General features: G+C 48.7%; 1 protein-coding gene across 3 annotated transcripts in view; it reads left to right on the top strand.

The window, feature by feature from the left end:
- The window catches only part of mrc2 (mannose receptor, C-type 2), a 603955-nt gene that overhangs the window by 530773 nt on the left and 52828 nt on the right, over positions 1–20354 (top strand). For all 3 annotated transcript variants that reach the window (XM_072486972.1, XM_072486974.1, XM_072486973.1), the window contains 4 exons: positions 8494–8639; positions 12164–12278; positions 14276–14439; positions 15802–15910. In XM_072486972.1, the coding sequence (XP_072343073.1) occupies positions 8494–8639; positions 12164–12278; positions 14276–14439; positions 15802–15910 (534 nt within the window). The remainder of the gene's footprint in view (positions 1–8493; positions 8640–12163; positions 12279–14275; positions 14440–15801; positions 15911–20354) is intronic.

Here is a 20354-nt window from a genome sequence, read left to right as displayed (position 1 = left end):
GCACATCTTTGGACACTAAGGGGCAATTTCTATCATTTTCTTTTTTAAACGCAATTTATTCAAACTTGTATCAAAGTAGGTTACAGCAAATAAACACCCCGGGAAACATTCTTCCCAACAATCAACTATACAGTTTGTACAGACTTTCGTCCTTTTTCACCCCCCCCCCCCATCACCCCCCCCCCCCCCCCCCCCCCCCTCAAACATGGTCACAAACATCCCCCACCTTTTCTCAAACTCCCCTGCGAAGCCCCTTAACTCATACTTTATCTTCTCTAACCGCAGGAAGTCATACAGGCCACCTATTCATGCTGCTACCCCCGGTGGCGATGCCGACCGCCACTCCAGCAAAATTCGCCATCGTGCAATCAGAGAGGCGAAGGCCATGACATCGGCCTTCCTCCTCTCCATGAGCTCCGGCTTCTCGGAGACCCCAAATATCGCCACCAAAGGGTCCGGGTCCACCTCCTCCTCCACTATCCTGGCTAAGACCGCGAACACTCCCGCCCAGAACCTTCCCAATTTTTCACAATTCCAAAACATGTGCGCATGATTCGCTGGCCCCCGCCCACACCTCTCACACTCATCTCCTACTCCCTGAAAGAACCCACTCACTCTCGCCCGAGTCATATGCACTCTGTGCACCACCTTAAACTGTATCAAGCTCATCCTTGCACAAGAGGAGGTCCCGTTTACCCTTCGCAGTGCCTCACTCCATACTCCCCAATTGATCTCCATTCCCAACTCTGCTTCCCATTTCTCCTTGATCTTCACCACCCCCTGTTTCCCCAGCCACTTATATATATCCCCAATTCTTCCCTCCCCTTCCACATCCGGAAGCTGCAGTCGCTCCAGCAGGGTGTATCCCGACAATTTAGGGAACCCCTTCCAGACCTTTCGTGCAAAGTCCCTAATCTGTAGATACCTGAACTCACTACCCTTCGGCAGCTCTACCCTCTCCCTTAGCTCCCCCAGACTGGCGAACCCTTCCTCCAAATACAGATCCCTCACCTTGACCAGCCCCACTTCCCTCCACCTCCTGTATACACTATCCATCCCCCCTGGCTCAAACCCATGATTCTCGCACAGCGGCGTTAGCACCGACATCCCTTCCACCCTAAAATGCCTCCTCAGCTGATTCCATATCTTCACTGTGGACTGCACCACTGGGCTCCCTGAATACCGACTCGGAGCCATTGGCAAAGCTGCCGTCACCATAGCCCTCAAACTAGACCCCTTACAAGATTCCCCCTCCATCCGAACCCACTCTATCCATTCTCCTTCCCACCACCTCCACACCTTGTCCACATTCACCGCCCAATAATAATGAAGCAAGTTTGGCAACGCCAACCCCCCCTGCTGCCTCTGTAGCAGAATCCTCCCCACCCTCTGCACCTTCCCCGCCCATACAAAGTCAGAGATGATTGTGTCCACTTTCCGAAAAAAGGCCTTTGGTATAAAGATTGGGAGAACCTGAAAGATAAACAAGAACCTCGGCAGAATATTCATTTTCACCACTTGGACCCTCCCCGCCAAAGTTAAGTGCAGTATATCGCACCTCCTAAGATCCTCCCTGGCCTCCTCCACCAGCTTTGTTAAGTTCCACTTATGGAGCCCTGTCCATTCCCTCGCTACCTGAATCCCCAAGTACCTAAACCTATCCCTCGCTACCATAAATGGCATCCCCCCTAAATTAGCCCGCTGTGCCAGCTCATTCACCGGGAATACCTCGCTTTTCCCGACATTCAGCTTGTATCCTGAGAACCCTCCAAACCTCCCCAACAGGCCCATAATCCTTCCCATACTCTCCAACGGATCCGAAACATACAGCAGGAGGTCATCGGCATAGAGCGACACCCGATGCTCCTTCTGTCCCCTCATTATCCCCTGCCACTCTGCCGACCGCCTGAGAGTCATCGCCAACGGCTCTATGGCCAGCGTAAACAGCAGTGGCGACAGCGGGCACCCCTGTCTCGTACCCATGTGTAAGTCAAAGCTTCATGAGCTCATATCATTCGTCCTCACCCTCGCCCTTGGTGCTACATACAGCAACCGCACCAATGCCACAAATCTCGGCCCAAACCCAAACCTTCACAAAACTTCGAACAAGTACCGCCACTCCACCCGATCAAATGCTTTCTCCGCGTCCATGGACACCACCGCTTCCGGTACCAGAGCTCTCGACGGATTCATCACCACATTCAACAGCCGTCTTATATTAGTCGCGAGCTGCCTGCCCTTCACGAAGCCTGTTTGATCTTCTGCAACCACCCCCGGGACACAATCCTCCATCCTCCCCGCCAACAACTTAGCCAATACTTTCACATCCGTGTTCAATAGCGATATGGGTCTATACGACCCACATTTCACCGGATCCTTCCCTTTTTTGGGGATTAGTGTGATTACTGCCTGCTTCATCGTCTCCGGCAAATCCCCCTTCTCCAGTGCTTCATTACACGCCCCCAACAGATGTGGTGCCAGGTCCGCCGCAAATTCCTTATAAAATTCTGCCGGGTACCCATCCGGCCCAGGGGCCTTCCCCGACTTCATACCCCTGATACTATCCAGCACCTCCCTCAGCCCCAGGGGCTCCTCCAATGCCTGCCTCTTTGCTTCCTCCACCTGGGGAAATTCCAGCTTGTCCAGAAACCACCCCATGTCCCCCTCCTCTTCTCCTGGGTCTGCCTCATAAAGTCCCTGGTAATACTCTCCAAATGTCTCATTTATCTTCCCTGGCTCTGACACCACATCCCCAGCTTCAGTCCGGATCTTCAATATTTCCCTGGACGCAGCCTGCCTCCGCAGGTGGCGCGCCAGCATGCGGCTCGCCTTCTCCCCATACTCATATTGCATCCCTCTTGCCCTATGCAGTTGCCCTACTGCCCTCCCTCTTGTCAGCCTGTCAAATTGTCCCTGCAACGTTTTCCTCATCGCCAATTCCTCCACGGTGTACACCCTCAAATATTCCCTGTCCACCTCCACTGTGTCGCTCACTAGACGGTCATGTTCCGCCCTCCTTTCCTTATTCGCACGTACCGTAAATGAGATAATTTCTCCCCGGACCACTGCCTTCAGTGCTTTCCAAAAAATGCCCGCCGACACCTCCCCATTCTGATTGAACTCCACATAATCCCTAATCGCCAACCGCACCTTATCACAAAAACTTCCATCCACCAACACCCTGAGTCAAACCTCCACCCGGCCTCTGCTCTCGTCCCGTACTGAACTGAATATCCAGCCAGTGGGGTGCATGGTCCGAGATAACTATCCCCGCATACTCTGCCCCCTCCACCCCAACCAAAATCTCTCGACTCACTACAAAATAATCAATCCTCGAATACACCTTATAGACGTGTGAAAAGAAGGAATACTCCCTTCCCCCTGGGTTCTGAAAGCACCATGGATCCACCATACCCATCCTCTCCATAAACCCCCCCAGCTCCCTTGCCATTCGTACTCTACCCATCGACCTGGGGCTCGATCTATCCACCCTCGGCTCTAGGACACAGTTAAAATCTCCTCCCATGATCAACTGGTACGTGGCCAAATCCAGGATTGCTGCCAGCAACTCCCTCATAAAACCCACATCATCCCAATTTGGGGCATACACATTTACCAACACTACCGGTGCCCCTTCCAATACCCCACTCACAATCACATATCTCCCACCCGGATCCCTCACCTCCTTCGCACTCACAAATCCCATTTTTTTGCTCATTTTGCTCATGCCACACCCCTCGATTTTGAATCAAACCCCGAGTGAAAAACCTGCCCGACCCACCCCTTCCTTAACCTAATCTGGTCCTTCACACAGAGGAGTGTCACCTGCAAAAAGACCACCCCCGCTTTCAAGCTCCTGAGGTGCGCGAACACCCGCGACCTTTTAACCGGCCCATTCAGTCCCCAGACCTTCCATGTTACCACCCTTACCGGAGGCTTGCGCCTCCAATCCCCTCTACCGTCCGTTATCTTCTCCACTTAACTCCTGCCCCTTTAATTCCACTCTGTACCTAGCCCATCCCAGATGGCCCCTTCCTTCGCCCTTGAGGGGCAATTTATATCATGGCCAATCCACCTAATCTGCACATTTTTGGACTGTGGGAGGAAGCCGGAGCTCCCAGCGTAAACCCACACCGACACGGAGAAAATGCAAACTTCACACAGTCATCCAAGGCTGGATTTGAATCCGGGTCCCTGGGTGCTTTGAAGCAGCAGTGCTAACCATGGTGCCACCGTGCCCCACCCAACTTCACCATCATTTAATGATACAACACCGAAAGAGGCTATTCGGCCCTTTGGGTCTGTGTCGGCACTTTAGTAGATTGGCTATCCAATTAATCCTACTCCCCTGCTCGTTCCTCTTAGCCCTGCATATTTTCCCCTTCAAACGTTTATCCAATTGTTTTCTTCATGTTGCTATTGAATCTGCTCCTTCCACCCTTTCAGGCAGCGTGTCACATATCACAACAACCCGCTGTGTAAAAAATGTTTCCTCAAGTCATCCCTGGTTCCTTTGGCCATCACCTTAAATCTGCCCCTCTGGCTACTGACCCTTTTGCCACTACACATTTAGTCTATCAAAACCAGTGGTGATTTGGACTGCCCCTGTCAAATCTCTTCTTAACCGTCTGTGCTGTAAGGATGACGAGCCCAGCTAGTCCAGTCTCTCCACGTAGCTGAACTCCATCAACCCCACCAGGGAGGGAAGAGCTCCCAATCTAACTGGACGGCAATAAGTCAGTCATTTCACCCAGTGCAAATGGAACGATTACAGAGGCATTGGTTGACGTTAATGAGGAGCCGGTGCTTTTTTTCTCAAAGTGGTAAACTGGAGATGACATTTAAATTATCAATAGAGTCACAGTCACAGGTTTCATAATTTCCCGCCCTTTTAATATCAAACTCCAAGGCAGCAATTGACGTGAGCCCGACAGAGAAACAGCGTCCTGACCTTGTAGTCTCACAGGAAATTCCCTGTCCATCTTAAAGGGACACTTTCATCATGAAGGAATATTTGGCATTCTTTTCTTAAGGTGGGGAAGTGCTAACAAGGTGAGATGTAATTTTCATAACAAAGACACAGAATACTCATTGTGTTCATGCGCTGTCAATTTAACAAGATTGTCAACTAATTTCCAGTGGCCCTCTGAACAAGCTACTAACATGACCAGACCTTTAAAAACATTTATGCTTCAAATTTCATTATTTTAATTATGATTTATGGTTTTAAAGTGAGTAAATGTGATGTGTCTCAGTTTCTCGTGTTTTCTCATTCAATCTTGTTCACTAATTGGCTAGCAGGATCAATTGGCTAGCGGGATTAATTGGCTAGCAGAGTTAATTGGCTAGTGGGATTAATTGGCTAGCAAGATTAATTGACATGCGGGATTAATTGGCTAGCGAGATTAATTGGCTAGTGGGATTAATTGGCCAGCGGGATCAATTGGCTAGCGGGACTAATTGGCTAGCGGGATTATTGGCTAGCGGGATTATTATTATTAATTTTAAAAAAAAATTTAGAGTACCCAATTAATGTTTTCCAATTAAGGGGCAATTTAGCCTGGCCAATCCACCTACCCTGCACATCCTTGGGTTGTGGGGGCGAAACCCACGCAGACACAGGGAGAATGTGCAAACTCCACACGGACAATCACCCAGAGCCGGGATCGAACCTGGGACCTCGGTGCCGTGAGGCAGCAGGAATAACCCATTGCGCCACCGTGCTGCCCTTGGCTAGCGGGATTATTGGCTAGTGGGATTAATTGGCTAGCGGGATTATTGGCTAGTGGGATTAATTGGCTAGCGGGATTAATTGGCTAGTGGGATTAATAGGCTAGTGGGACTAATTGGTTTGCGGGATTAACTGGCTTGTGGGATTAACTGGTTTGCCGGATTAATTGGCTAGTGGGATTAATTGGCTAGTGGGATTAATTGGCTAGTGGGATTAATTGGCTAACGGGATTTATTGGCTAGCGGGGTTAATTGGCTAGCGGGATGTATTGGCTAGCGGGATCAATTGGCTAGTGGGATTAATTGGCTAGCGGGATCATTGGCTAGCAGGATAAACTGGCAGTGGGATTTATTGTCTAACGGGGTTAATTGGCTAGCAGGATTAATTGACATACGGGATCAATTGGCTAGCGGGAACAATTGGCTAGCGTGATTAATTGGCTAGTGGGATTAATTGGCGAGCAGGATAAATTGGCTATCAGGATTAATTTGGCTAATGGGATTAATTGACTAGTGGGGTTAATTATCTTAAGAAATGAATTGGCTAACGGGATTAATTGGCTAGCGGGATCAATTGGCTAGCGGGAACAATTGGCTAGCGGGCGGGATCAATTGGCTAGCGGGATCAATTGGCTAACGGGATTAATTGGCTAGTGGGATTAATTGGCGAAGCGGGATTAATTGGCTATCGGGATTAATTTGGCTAATGGGATTAATTGACTAGTGGGGTTAATTGGCTCACGGGATGAATTGGCTAGCGGGATCAATTGGCTAGCGGGATCAATTGGCTAGCGGGATTTATTGGCTAGTGGAATTAATTGGCTAGTGAGATCAATTGGCTAGTGGATTTAATTGGCTAGTGGGATCAATTGGCTAGTGAAATTAATTGGTTAGTGGAATTAATTGGCTAGCGGGACCAATTGGCTAGCAGGGTCAATTGGCTAACGGGATTAATTGGCTAGCGGGATTTATTGGCTAGCAGGATTGATTGGCTAGCGAGATCAATTGGCTAGCGGGATTTATTGGCTAGTGGGAGTCATGGGCTAGCAGGATTTATTGGCTAGCGGGATTAATTGGCTAGCAGGATTAATTGTCTAAAGGGGTCAATTGGCTAGCGGGCCAAATTGGCTAGCGGGATTAATTGGCATTCGGGATGAATTGGCTAACGGGATCAATTGGCTAGCGTGATCAATTGGCTAGTGAGATTCATTGGCTAGCGGGATTAATTGGCTAGTGGGATTAATTGGCGAGCAGGATTAATTGGCTATCGGGATTAATTTGGCTAATGGGATTAATTGACTAGTGGGATTAATTGGCTCGCGGGATGAATTGACTAACGGGGTTAATTGGCTAGCGGGATCAATTGGCTAGTGGAATTTATTGGCTAGTGGAATTAATTGGCTAGTGGGATCAATTGGCTAGTGAAATTAATTGGCCAGTGGAATTAATTGGCTAGTGGGATGAATTGACTAACGGGGTTAATTGGCTAGCGGGATCAATTGGCTAGTGGAATTTATTGGCTAGTGGAATTAATTGGCTAGTGGGATCAATTGGCTAGTGAAATTAATTGGTTAGTGGAATTAATTGGCTAGCGGGACCAATTGGCTAGCAGGCTCAATTGGCTAACGGGATTAATTGGCTAGCGGGATTTATTGGCTAGCAGGATTGATTGGCTAGCGAGATCAATTGGCTAGCGGGATTTATTGGCTAGTGGGATTCATGGGCTAGCAGGATTTATTGGCTAGCGGGATTAATTGGCTAGCAGGATTAATTGTCTAAAGGGGTCAATTGGCTAGCGGGCCAAATTGGCTAGCGGGATTAATTGGCATTCGGGATGAATTGGCTAACGGGATCAATTGGCTAGCGTGATCAATTGGATAGTGAGATTCATTGGCTAGCGGGATCAATTGGCTAGTGGGATTAATTGGCGAGCAGGATTAATTGGCTAACGGGGTTAATTGGCTAGCGGGATCAATTGGCTAGTGGAATTTATTGGCTAGTGGAATTAATAGGCTAGCGGGATCAATTGGCTAGTGAAATTAATTGGCCAGTGGAATTAATTGGCTAGTGGGATGAATTGACTAACGGGGTTAATTGGCTAGCGGGATCAATTGGCTAGTGGAATTTATTGGCTAGTGGAATTAATTGGCTAGTGGGATCAATTGGCTAGTGAAATTAATTGGCCAGTCAAATTAATTGGCTAGCGGGATGAATTGGCTAGTGAAATTAATTGGCCAGTGGAATTAATTGGCTAGCGGGATCAATTGGCTAGTGAAATTAATTGGCCAGTGGAATTAATTGGCCAGCGGGATCAATTGGCTAGCGGGGTCAATTGGCTAACGGGATTAATTGGCTCGCGGGATTTATTGGCTAGCGGGATTTATTGGCTAGCAGGATTGATTGGCTAGCGGGATCAATTGGCTAGTGTGATCTATTGGCTCGTGGGATTCATTGGCTAGCGGGATTAATTGGCGAGCAGGATTAATTGGCTAGCGGGATTAATTTGGCTAACGGGATTAATTGACTAATGGGATTACTTGACTAGCTCTTTCAAGGAACCAGTAGAGGAGCATGGAGCCAATTGCCCTCCACCTGTGTTGTAAGATTCTCTGATTCTTTCCTATTCCTGCTCTAGCACTCTCATTTGCTCTCACTTATTCTCTTCCTCACTTGCCTCTCAATCTTATTCTTTCAAGATCCATCTAATGTTCCGCTCACTTTCGTTCCACCTCTCTCACACACACGTTTCCTTTCTCATTACAGAAGTGTGGGGTGACCAGAGATGCCTGAATAACCTGCAGTACATATGTAAACGGACAAACAGCTCTGTGGTGAAGCCCCCTTTACCTCCTCCGCCATCTGCACATTCTGGGGGTTGTCCGAGGGGATGGACCCCTTTTGTAAACAAGGTATTATCGTGAAGTACAAGAGCAGTTCTATTGTTTTACGACATATTGAATGTACTGACCCCTGGAGCTCCATAAACTCTGATAAATCCTCACATAAAATCAGCACTTGTTTTAGATCGGTCAGTAAGTGGCTACTTTTTTCTTCTTTTATAGGATGTGGACATGACTGGCAAGGCCAGCATTTGTTGCCCACCCCTAATTACCCTTGTGACTGATTGGCCTGCTAGGCCACTTCAGAGACCAGTTAAGAGTCAACCACATTAGTGTGGGGCTGGAGTCACATGTAGGCCAGACCAAGTAAGGATGGGATAAAGGGGATTTTTTTTTCTCACAAGTTCAGTTCTCTGTTTAGGAAAATATTTTCTCACAAAATGTAGGCCTCGTAATAAGACATGTATTCATTTATTTATTCTCATCACTTGGCCACCAATCTGGAACAGATGCCTTAACTGAACACCAGCATCATCGGTTTGCACAGATGAAATGGTTCATTTGCGAAGAACGGTCGAACCATGGCTAAACCAGCATCGCCCATCGAGCTTCTGAGCTTTCCAGCTGATTCTCGGACACAATCTGTGCCTTTTCAGGAACACTGTCAGGGAGCAAAGGGTTGTCCAGTTGGGTTGGCATCAGCTTTCCCTAATCACGTCTATGTAGGGAGTTGAACTGTTAACTCTTGTCCAATGTAACAGCCTTTGGTAAAACTGAGGGCACGATCCACCGGCCACGCTGCGCCGGAAAAGCATCTCGCCGTGGCACAGTGTGGCCAGTGAAGGCTGGGAGACCCCGCTCCCAGGATCTACCCGGCTCACAATGCCTTGTGAGATTCAACACAATCTCGCGAGACGTTGCAAGGGGAATCCTGCCCACTATGGGTGGGATCACATTTTAGCAAATCTGCATATTAGAGCGAGGCAGTAAGCCTCACTCTAATGTGCAGATTCCCGAGGTATCTGAGGCTTTGGGATTCAATCCCATCGCTTCGGGGGCCTTGGGTGAGCGCCATTTGGGACTGATCCCCACAAACGGAGACCAGGTGGAACGGCTCTCGTGGAGGTCATCAATGGGATTGGAGGCCCTCATCTGCATGCCCTTTGGGGAGGGTGGTGCCCTGGCACTGCTGGTGCCACCTGGGTACCCTGGCAGTGCCAATCTGCCACCATGGCACTGCCACCTGGGTGCCAGTGTGGCATTGCCAAGGTGCCCAGGTAGTACTGCCAGCTGTCAGGGTCACTTCCAGGTGCCTGGCTGGCACTGCCAAGGTGCCAAACTGGTATTTTGCACCCGCATTCAGGCTGGGATTGCCTGCCGTGCGTGTTGAGGGGTACTGGGGGTGGGCTGGGGGACCATCCCATATTACGTTTGGACTGGTGGGGGGAGGTCGGCGATTCCTTTCGTCACCTTGGATATTTGGCATCCTGATGTCTCGCTACAGTGAGGAGTTCCGGCGAGCAGAACTTCCCGTTGTAAAAAACAGGGCTATATGCGGCCTCGGCCGCGCGTTTCTTTCACAGTAACTTCATTGCAGTGTGAATGTAAGCCTACTTGTGACAATAAAAATATGATTTATTTATTTATTTAGGCCTCGTATTGAAAGCGAGACGCCAAATGCGCTCGCTCGGGGACTTTGTCCCCTTTTGTGAAGATCGCACCCTGAGTCTTACAACAATTGATAATGGTTTCATGGTCATTATTAGATTTTATAATTCAGATTTCATTCATTTAAATTTTGAACCAGCTGTCGTGGTGGAATCTGAACCCATATCCCCAGAGCAATTAAATTTTATTATTGTCACAAGTGGGCTTATATTAACACTGCAATGAAGTTACTGTGAAAATCCCCTAGTCGCCATACTCTGGCGCCTGTTCGGGTACACTGTGGGAAAATTCAGAATGTCCAATTCACCTAACAAGCACGTCCTTCGGGACTTGTGGGAGGAAACCGGAGCACTCGGTAGAAACCCACGCAGACACGAAGAGAACGTGCAGACTCCACATTGACAGTGACACAAGCCGGGAATTAAACCTAAGACCCTGGAGCTGTGAAGCAACAGTGTGCTACCTTCATGTTCAATTTAGTTGCCTCTAATGTTGGTCAGTTGGCCCCATTCTGTCCCTCTAGAGTACCCGCCACTGAAATAGTGTGAGGAGCTTCAGCATTCAAGGCTGAAATATGGGAGAGAGGTATAAACACACTCACAAAGACATGTCCACATGGACATAAAGAGCGTGATGTAACCAAAAACAATCAGAGTCGGTTCTGGGCGGGATTAATGGGGTCATTCCCGGCACTTGCAGCGGCAGGAGCGACCCCGCTATCTAACGGCACTCTTAAACCCCACCCCCGATGATGCACTGAGCGTAACTCCTCAGTGCAGGAAATGATCGTGATGTCTTGATCTCTCAACGTCCTCGAGCCACCCTGCACTCCACCACATACCGGCAGGTCACCGCCGGTCCAGGCTCTCGGTTGGAACCTTTTTTCTGCTCCCCTCCCATGTCTTGCTCCCTGGGCACCTACTTGGCATTCTGGTTCTGGTCACCAGACCTGCTTTTTTGCACCATTTGCCTATGCAGAAGGAGTTGCCGGTTTGCAGAAGGTACAATAAATGAACTGTGCCATTTCCCAGCCAGCACCCATGCAAAACAACGGAGGATATTGGGAACTGGAGTTCCCGGCCTCCAGCTGCAGATTAAAGTAAATTTAGAGTTTTGTCACATTAACAAGAGGCAGACAAATTGATTTGTGATACCTGTAAGCCCTAAGCTCTGCAGAGGTCTTCTGTATCTGGCCTGGCCGAGCTAGGTTTGGCCCTTCATTCTTTGCTCAGTATCCCATGTTAGAGAGAGGATTGACTGCTCACGATATTGGATTGCTCCTGCTGGAGCTTGAGGCTCAGTTGTTAATATCCCCTCAAATGGAGGGTCACTTCCAAGGCTCATGCCGAGACTATTGTCATTTGGGTAGGTATCCAGTGCTAGTACACCTGACCTCTAATAATAAATGATGCCTTTCGAGAAGGGAAAAATGCGAGCAATAAAGAGGCCAATAAGATGCAAATATAAGATGCGCTTGCCGTCTATCGTCACTCTCCTCGCTCTTACCTTTGCTATATCTCCCCCTTGTGCTCCCCCCCCCCCCCCCCTTGTGCTCCGCATTGCCTCTTCTCACTCATACCAGCTTCCCAATTCTCATTTCTCTTTCCAGCTCCCTCTCTCTCTCCTTCCTCATTCTATGCACCTTCCCCCATTCATCCTCACCTGTCCTTAAAATCTGGCGTATAGGACTAACCGCTCTGTCAACTGGTATCATTACGGATAGTTACAGCTCTGGAAGGAGTGTTCACATTGTGTCAGACTGTTAACCAGCTTGTGAATCCCTCTACTGCTTCACACTGGTCTCAAAGGAAAGAGCAAAAAGGTACGAAACAGCAACACTTCCTTTATTCTTACTTCCTAATTCTCCCCTCTCATTCTCTGCACCCTTCAGCCTCTCCTAACTCCTCTCTTTCTTTGCCCTGCAGTGTTTCCAGGTACGTGGATATTCTAAAGTCGATCGTGCTAATTGGATTGAAGGAAAGGCTGCCTGTGAGAGAGCAGGAGGGCAGCTAGCAACAATCTCTAATCATTATGAGCAAGGTATCGATAGCTGACAATCTATGTCCATTCACATTTCACCTACTTTCTTCTGTCTTTAGTTTAATTTTGCCAACCTTGATGGGTTTGTTCAATTTAATTGCCTCTGATGTTGGTCAATTGGCCCCATTCTGTCCCTCTCGAGCACCGGCCACTGAAATAGTGTCAGAAGCTTCAGCATTCAAAGCTGTACTTGGAAAAAGAGGGACGTATAAACACACTCACAAAGACAGGTCCACATGGACACAAACATAGGCTTTGCCTAACCAAAAACAATCGGAGTCAGTTCTGGGCAGGTTTAGCAGGGTCGTCCCTGGCACTTGTAGCAGCAGGAGCGACCCCGCTATCTAACGGCACTCTACAGGCCCCCCCCCCCCAAACCCCCACCCGGATTCCGCACTCAGCGTAGCTCCTCAGTTCAGGAAGTGATCGTTACGCCCCGATCTCGCGAGCGCCAACACCCCAACTCACCTGTTGGGGCGTTCTTCGAGCCCCCCACCACATACCGACATGCCACCTCCGGTCCCGATCCCCGGCACGGACAAAATACCAGCTCATGAACATGTGAATATGGACACAAACACATGTAAACATACAAACATGCACACTAATGCATGATACACCACACATTCACATGAACACATGCATGAGGCCATACGGACATACAAACACACAATACAGACCGCGCAAATATGTGAACACACACACGTAGGTGCATGTGGATACACATGGGGTCCAGTTGGCTGGACAGCTGGTTCGCAATGCAGAGCAAGGCCAATAGCAAGGGTTCAATTCCCGTACCAGCTGAGGTTATTTAGGAAGGTCTCGTCTTCTCAACCTTGCCCCTTGCCTGAGGTGTGGTGATCCTCAGGTTAAATCACCACCAGTCAGCTCTCCCCCTCAAAGGGGAACGCAGCCTATGGTCATCTGGGACTATTGCGACTTTACTTTTTTATTTTACATGGATAAATAGAAATACACATGCAGTGACACCCAGATGTGCACACATGTACACCCACACATATGATATTTTGAGTTTATTAGTTTTGTTTTAGTCAGAAGAGCAAACCTGTGATGTGCATTTTGTTTTGTGAGTCGGGGATTTGCCAGACCAGTTAATGGTCCATTGCGACTCCTGAAACCTTCTAGAAAGCTGTAAGTGAAGAATGTAAACACTCTAAGTGGGTGCAATATTGCTCACACTGTAGGATTACAGCCAAATGGTTAGGGATGCCAACTGCGATTAAGTGTATTCCTGGAGGTTTCATCACATGACTTGCCTCCACGCTCCAGCCATTCGTCACCAACACATCCATTCATGTGAAGTAAGGCCTCCTAAAGTGTTTCAACCCTGAGTGTGGCCAGAGTTTGAATCTCAGAGTTAATCACATGCAGGGTCCCCCGTGACTGACCTGTCCAATTAGAAAAGGGAGAGGGAGCACGAGGTGGGGTCGCACAGAGTGACCAACAGGTTCACCTCGGACCACTGAAACCACTTGGGGAACTGTTCACTGCCCTATGTGATCAAAGCATTGTGGGTCGGAGGTCAGGGTCAGCCAAGGGAATCTCAAAGAATACTTCATTAAAGTGAGTAAAACTGTACAAACTGTAAATCTGTTCCCGCCGGCAACGCATCCCTGCCTGCTGGATTCCCAGTGGCGTGGGGTGACTTCGATGGGAAATACCATTTGCCAGCAGCAGGAAGAGAGAATCCTGACACCAGCGAACGGCCCGTGGCCGAGAAACACACGGCTGGAGGACCGGAGAACCCAGCCCCAGATTTTGCTACATTTGCCTCACAGGTTGTCAACTGTCTTGGGATAATTTTGTCTTCAACAAAATTGAAGACAGATGACAAAGAGATTGCCGATTCGCTGTTGTCCATTACACAAAGTCAAAATTACCCCCATTCCGACTATAGCACTCTGTGGATCTCTGGGATTCAGCACACTTTCTCATTATCATTGCTCATCCTGATCTATTTGTATTTTCCATGCCAGCTTTTATCACAGCCATTCTTCCAAACATCACCTTCGACCTCTGGATCGGGTTGCACGACACAAGCAAGGACTTCCAGTGGCTGCAAAAGGAACCACTGAAATACGTCAACTGGGCTCCGGGGGAACCTTCAGGGCAGCACACTTCCTCTGCAGCCAATGAACTGGTACGTTGCCCCTCTTGGCCTGGTGCTGTCGTCAGGTGACTGGATATCAGGAATGTCCACATTCACCCGCACCCCCACCTCCTCGGAGGCCTCGAATGCTTTCCCCCCCCATCACTCTGCTCAACCCTCTCCTTCCCTGAGCTACGTTTGCAAACCCTGTTCCTAATTTGCTTGTTTCTTTCTCAATTTAAATGGAAGAATTTCTGTTCTTGATCAACCTTAGAGGGCACTGCCGAGAGGCCTCCAAGCTGCCCCGCGCTGGTCTTTAGACTGGCTCTTTATCCATTCCATAAACACTGTGATGCAGTGTCTGCATGTACGAGATGTTTAAAAATACTGTGAAGATCAAAGCAGATTTAGACAAATATAGAGGGGAATAGTAAGGACAAAGGACTCTGTTTAAGGGAAACAAACTTGAAATAAAATAGAAAAAGTACCAAGGGAGAATGGAAGATTATATCGCTGTTAAAGAGGAGAACGTGCATTTAAATAGCACCTTTTAATAGCCTCAAGCCACCCCAAAGTGATCCACAGCCAATAAAATACTTCTTTGAGTGGTAATCACGATTGTAATGTAAATAATGCAGCCACCAATTTGCACACAGCCAGGTCCCAGAATCAGAGTGGCTGAAGGGTCACTACTTTCTGGAGCACCTCTGCTGTTCCTCAGAAGAATATTTCACATCCGCCTGAGAGGGTAGACAGAGCTCATCTTAAAGTCTCACCTGAAGTCTCTTCCTTCTTCTGGCAGTCACTCAAAACGAGGAGGATGATTGCCACAGAGTCCTGGAGCAGAGCGAGGGTGAGAAAGAAAAGGCGAGAGAAAGCGAGGGAGGCTGTAAAAAGGGTGAAGTCAGTGCAAGGTAAAAGAGGTAGAAAAGGAAATGTAAAAGCCTAAGGGAGAAATCGCATTAACGGGGAAAAAACACTCAGTTACAATCCACATTCCACGTCGGCAATCGGTCAGTCCGTGGTTAATGAGGAATTCCTGCTTTGCGCTTCCTTCTCAAGCCTTTGGGCCGCCATCAATCGGCCTGCTTCAAAACCAGTTGTACCTTGGTGAAACAGGGCTCGCCATCGTGGGCACTCCAGTGCACTCGCTTCCCAGGTGTTGAGGTCAAAGCCATTGTTCGTAAGTTAGACTGTCGGGGTATCTATTGTTGATCCATTATTGAGCCATCGGGTGCCGTGAGGTCTGGCCGATGTTAGTAATAGCGGTACGGTCAGTAATTGGTCAGTCTCTACACGGCTGTTTGGTGACTGGGTCTCCTGCTCAGAGGGATCATAGTACTGTTCCAACGTTAGTGACATGTATCTGATTGAGTTTAACATGTGGACCAAGCTGCTGTATTGTCATTTCAGGTAAACTGTGCAGTGATCTGGCACGCCTTACACCCACAGTTCACTGGGCGCTGGGACGACAGGAGCTGCACGAGTGATAGAAATGGTTACATCTGTCAGAGAAACAAAGGTATGATCCTGTTGAACTCCAGCAGAAAAACCCAGGAACAGAAAGTCCGGCGGATATGTTCCAGCATTTTCCTTTTTCAGTTCTATTTAATAAAAAACTATTTGTGACCTCTCTTCATTCCCCTTAACACCCTTATTCTTCAAGTGGGGAGATGGTGGCATGGTGATAGTGTCATTGGACAGGTACTCTGGAGGCAAGGCTAATCCTCTGGGGACATGGGTTCAAATCCCATCAATGGCAGCTGGTGGAATTTAAATTCAATTAATATAGTTGGAACTAAAAGGTCTTGGTAATGGTGACAATAAAATTATTGTAAAAACCCAACTGGTTCACTGATGTCCTTTAGGGAAGGAAATCTGCTGAGCTTACTCAGTCTGGCCTACATGTGACTCCAGACCCACAACAGTGGGTGGGATTTTCCTCCCCCTCTGCAGTGTGTTCTGCAGTGACGGAGGGCCGGCGACAGGATCTTCTGGTCCCACCATGGTCAACAGGGTTTCCTGATGAATGCACCCCTCACCACCACGAAACCCACAGCATGGGTCCGCCATTGGTGGGACCGTAAGATCCCACCGGCGTAAACGGACAGAAAATCCTGCCCTGTGCCTCTGAAATGGCTAGTACGTCATTCAAATGATAGACAACAAATTCTCGCCTTGTCTGTGATGCCCACATCCTTTGAAAACACCTCTCTGATCTTAGTACTTCCATTGATTCCCTACCTGTAGCCTGGATTGATGTGATGTTAGCTCACTTTGGCTGATAGCTGTTGTGTCAGGATTTATACATAGAAATAACGAGCAGGTAATGGGCTATTCAGCCCAGGCAGTCCTTGTCAGCATTTACCCTCTGTGCAAATACTCTGACATTCCTTTTCCACCATCTCTTCAATAACCTTTCCTTCCTATGTCCATCCAATCTTAAATGTTGGCATAGCCCCCATCTCAACATTAACCCTGGAAATGAATTCCACGCCTTGCATGTCTCTCTGAAGAGGTTTGGTATTTTTTCAAAAAATGTACTTTCTTTCTCAAATTTGGAAAAGCTTATTCCATTACCGTTCAGGGTTAACCTTACATGTACCGTAGTACAAGACCGATCGGTTTCTTTTAATATCGTTCATGAGGTGCCTCATGACACTTGCGATTACTTGTTATATTTAAAATGTACATTTACACTCCATGTAAAATGTTCTCTGGTGCATTCAGTCAGAGCGGTTTTCCACAGATTTCAGTTCCTTGAGATACTGTGGCTGGTTTAGTTAGCTCAGTGAGCTTGGCAGCTGGTTTGTGATACAGAACAAGGCCAGCAGTGGGGTTCAATTCCTGTACCGGCTGAGGTTATTCATGAAGGCCCTGCCTTTTCAACCTTGCCCCTTGCCTGAGGTGTGGTGATCCTCCGGTTAAATCACCACCAGTTAGCTCTCCACCTCAAAGGGAAAGCAGCCTCTGGTCATCTGGGACTGTGGACTTAACCTTTGCCTTTTATATTGTGATGAGAGGGCCTTCGATCGTAAGACAAAGGAGCAGGAGTAGGCCATTCGTCCCCTTGAGCCTGCTCCGTCATTCAATAAGATCATGCCTGAACTGATTGTGGCCTTAACTTCACTTTCCTGGTTACTCCCAATGATCCTTGACTCCCTTGTCTATCAAAGATCTGTCCAACTCAGCCTTGAATATATCCAATGGCCCGGACTCCACTGCTCATGTGGGTAGAGAATTTCAAATAGTAATAGCTCTCTGAGAGAAGAAATTCCTCCTCATCACCATCTTATACAGGAGACCCCTTCTTAAGAAAAAGGTACGAGCTCCCCAGGTAGTGGGCAGAGGCCACCTGCCTGGGGCTCGTTATGAACTAATATAAAAACAGGCCCAAAGCAGGGCCCGGTGTGTTTCGTTCTCCCAGCAAGGACTACTGGGAGCGATATGCTGCTTTGAGCAGAACTCGGTATGTAGTTAAATAAATTACCACTGGTGTCCTCAAATTACTAAATATTCAAATGCATGTCTACATTTTTATACCATCCTTGAGCACCATACTGCCTCGCCATGTTTTATCCACTCAAGATGCCTGTGCCTGGCTTTGAAACAGGCACAATTTATTTCCATGTCCAAGGTTTCTCCCCTTAACCCTGCAAGTTAATCCTCTTAAACTGCGCGTCCAGAAATCCCTAAGGAATCTGGGGCGGGATTCTCCCATAAACGGCGGGGCGGGCCGTACCGGCGCCGAGGAGTGGCGTGAATCACTCCAGCGTTGGGCCGCCCGGAAGGTGTGGAATCCTACGCACCTTCAGGGGCTAGGCCGGCGGGGTTGGAGCCGCGCCAGCCAGCGCCGAAGGGCCTCCGTTGGCTGGCGCAAGTTGCCGCATGCGCAGGAGCACCAGCATGTACTGGAGTCATCCCAGTGCATGCACAGGGGGTTCTTCTCCGCGCAGGCCATGGCAGACCGTTACAGCGGCCGGCGCGGAGGGAAAGAGTGCTCCCACGGCACAGGCCCGCCCGTGGATCAGTGGGCCTCGATCGCGGACCAGGCCAACGTGGGCCCCCCCCCGGGGCCGGATCCCCCCGTGCCCCCCCGAGGACTCTGCAGGCCCCCGCAGAGCCAGGTCCCGCCAGTACGGACCTGGTTTGATTTACGCCGGCGGGACCGGCCGGAAACAGGCGGCCACTCAGCCCATCGTAGGGCGGAGAATCGCTGGGGATGGGTGGGGGGGCGCTGCCAACGGCCCCCGACAGGCGCAACACGATTCCCACCCCCGCCGAAAAACCGCTGCCGGAGAATCCGGCAGCCGGCGGCGGGGCGGGATTCACGCCGCCCCCCTGGCAATTCTCCGGTCCGTCGGATTTCGGCTGAAATCAGGATTCCACCATCTTTTCCAGGTAGTGTGTTCCAGGTCATAACCCTCCATCCTAATTGACTCCTCCGTGTTTGTATACTAATTATTCAAAATCGATGCCCGCTGTCACCAACTTACTTACCAGCGGAAATATGTTCTCTTGACCTGCTCTATCAAAACCCCTCATTATTTTGAACATCCCTCTTGGGTATCTTCCCTACTCTTAAGGAAAACAATCCAAGTTTATACAGTCTTTCGACATAACTGTAGTCCCTCATCCCGGTACTCATTCTGGTAAAATCTTCTTTTCGGGGACTTGACAACAACCCTAAATGATGGTGCCCAGCACTCACCGGGACTCCAGTTAAAGTCTAACCAGCGATTTATGAAGATTTTTCAGGCTATTCTGCTTTTCCATAAAGCCAAGAATCTGTTACCCAATACCAAGGGAGACGTGCATTAGGGAGGCAGCTACTGGATACAAGTGGTATTGCAAGAACTCATTCAATTAACACTGAAAGCAGATAGGATCACTGTGCCTGCGTCTGAAGGAGTAAGTTGGAATATCACAGAAACCAGTGGGGAGTAAGCCACGAGGCAGGCAGACTAGGTCTGGAAAAGGATGCACCCGAGATGGGGAAGGTTGAATCACGGGTTTGAGCTGCTCATAATACTAAATTGGAGCAGCTAAACGAATGGAACAGAACAGGCAGAGTTGGCAGCAGTGTTTATTTGACTAGCTGACGTTAGCCTTTCCCCATTGATGATCAGCATTTCCTACAGTGCCTCCATGCATCAGCACTGGCTGACAAACATCAGCCTGGCTACTGCTGTGATATTGGAGAATGAGTCGGGTAGAATATCTTGAAGCATCATATTTATAATTTTATTTATTTTTGGGATGTGGGTGTCACCGGCAAATTGTAATTTTGTTAAATCAGGATGGTAAGCGGCTAGGAAGTGAAGACATTGCTGCTCTTGCACTTGTGATAGAGGTGACAGTGGAAATAATTTATTGTTTTGTGCAAGTATTTTGACCTGGTGGCTCATGCAGCAACTTCAAAGCAACTGGGATCATGGATTGTGTCAAGAGAGATGGGAGTCTCTGTGGGGTTGAAGTGACAGCTTTATTGGGGGGAATGTGGGGCGGGGAGTGACTAAGATGCCCACCTCCTGTCCAATGGAAATGGTCGGGAAGCTGAAACGTTTTCACAGATGGGTCTCCTTTGGAGTCCATCTGCCAGGTGAGAGGGTGGGAAATCTCAGCAGCTCTAGTGCAGAGTGAACCAGACCATGTGGTGGGGAAGCGATTCTTCGATAAAACCGTGGAGGGATAGGAATTGGTTTGAGGGTTTTTTATGTGGAGTCAGGAGGAGTTATTGATCCGCTGTTTGATAGTATTTCATGGGTCCGTTATCTTCCTATGGAAACATAGGGCTCGGATAGGATATTAGAAACCCCAGCTGTTCACAACTGGGGAGGTAAGGGCCAGATGTTGATGGAAATGAGGAAGTTGCACAACCTCTTTGTCTGTCATTGCCCTGTTCCTACCTTAAAGCAAATCACCGTAGTGATTTCAGAGTAGGAATGAGGCAAAGTTGTCCTGTC

This window comes from Scyliorhinus torazame, chromosome 21 (genome assembly GCF_047496885.1).
Source record: "Scyliorhinus torazame isolate Kashiwa2021f chromosome 21, sScyTor2.1, whole genome shotgun sequence".
Taxonomy (NCBI): Eukaryota; Metazoa; Chordata; class Chondrichthyes; order Carcharhiniformes; family Scyliorhinidae; genus Scyliorhinus; species Scyliorhinus torazame.
Note: the sequence above shows the minus strand (reverse complement) of the source record. Positions and strands in the feature narration are given on the sequence as shown.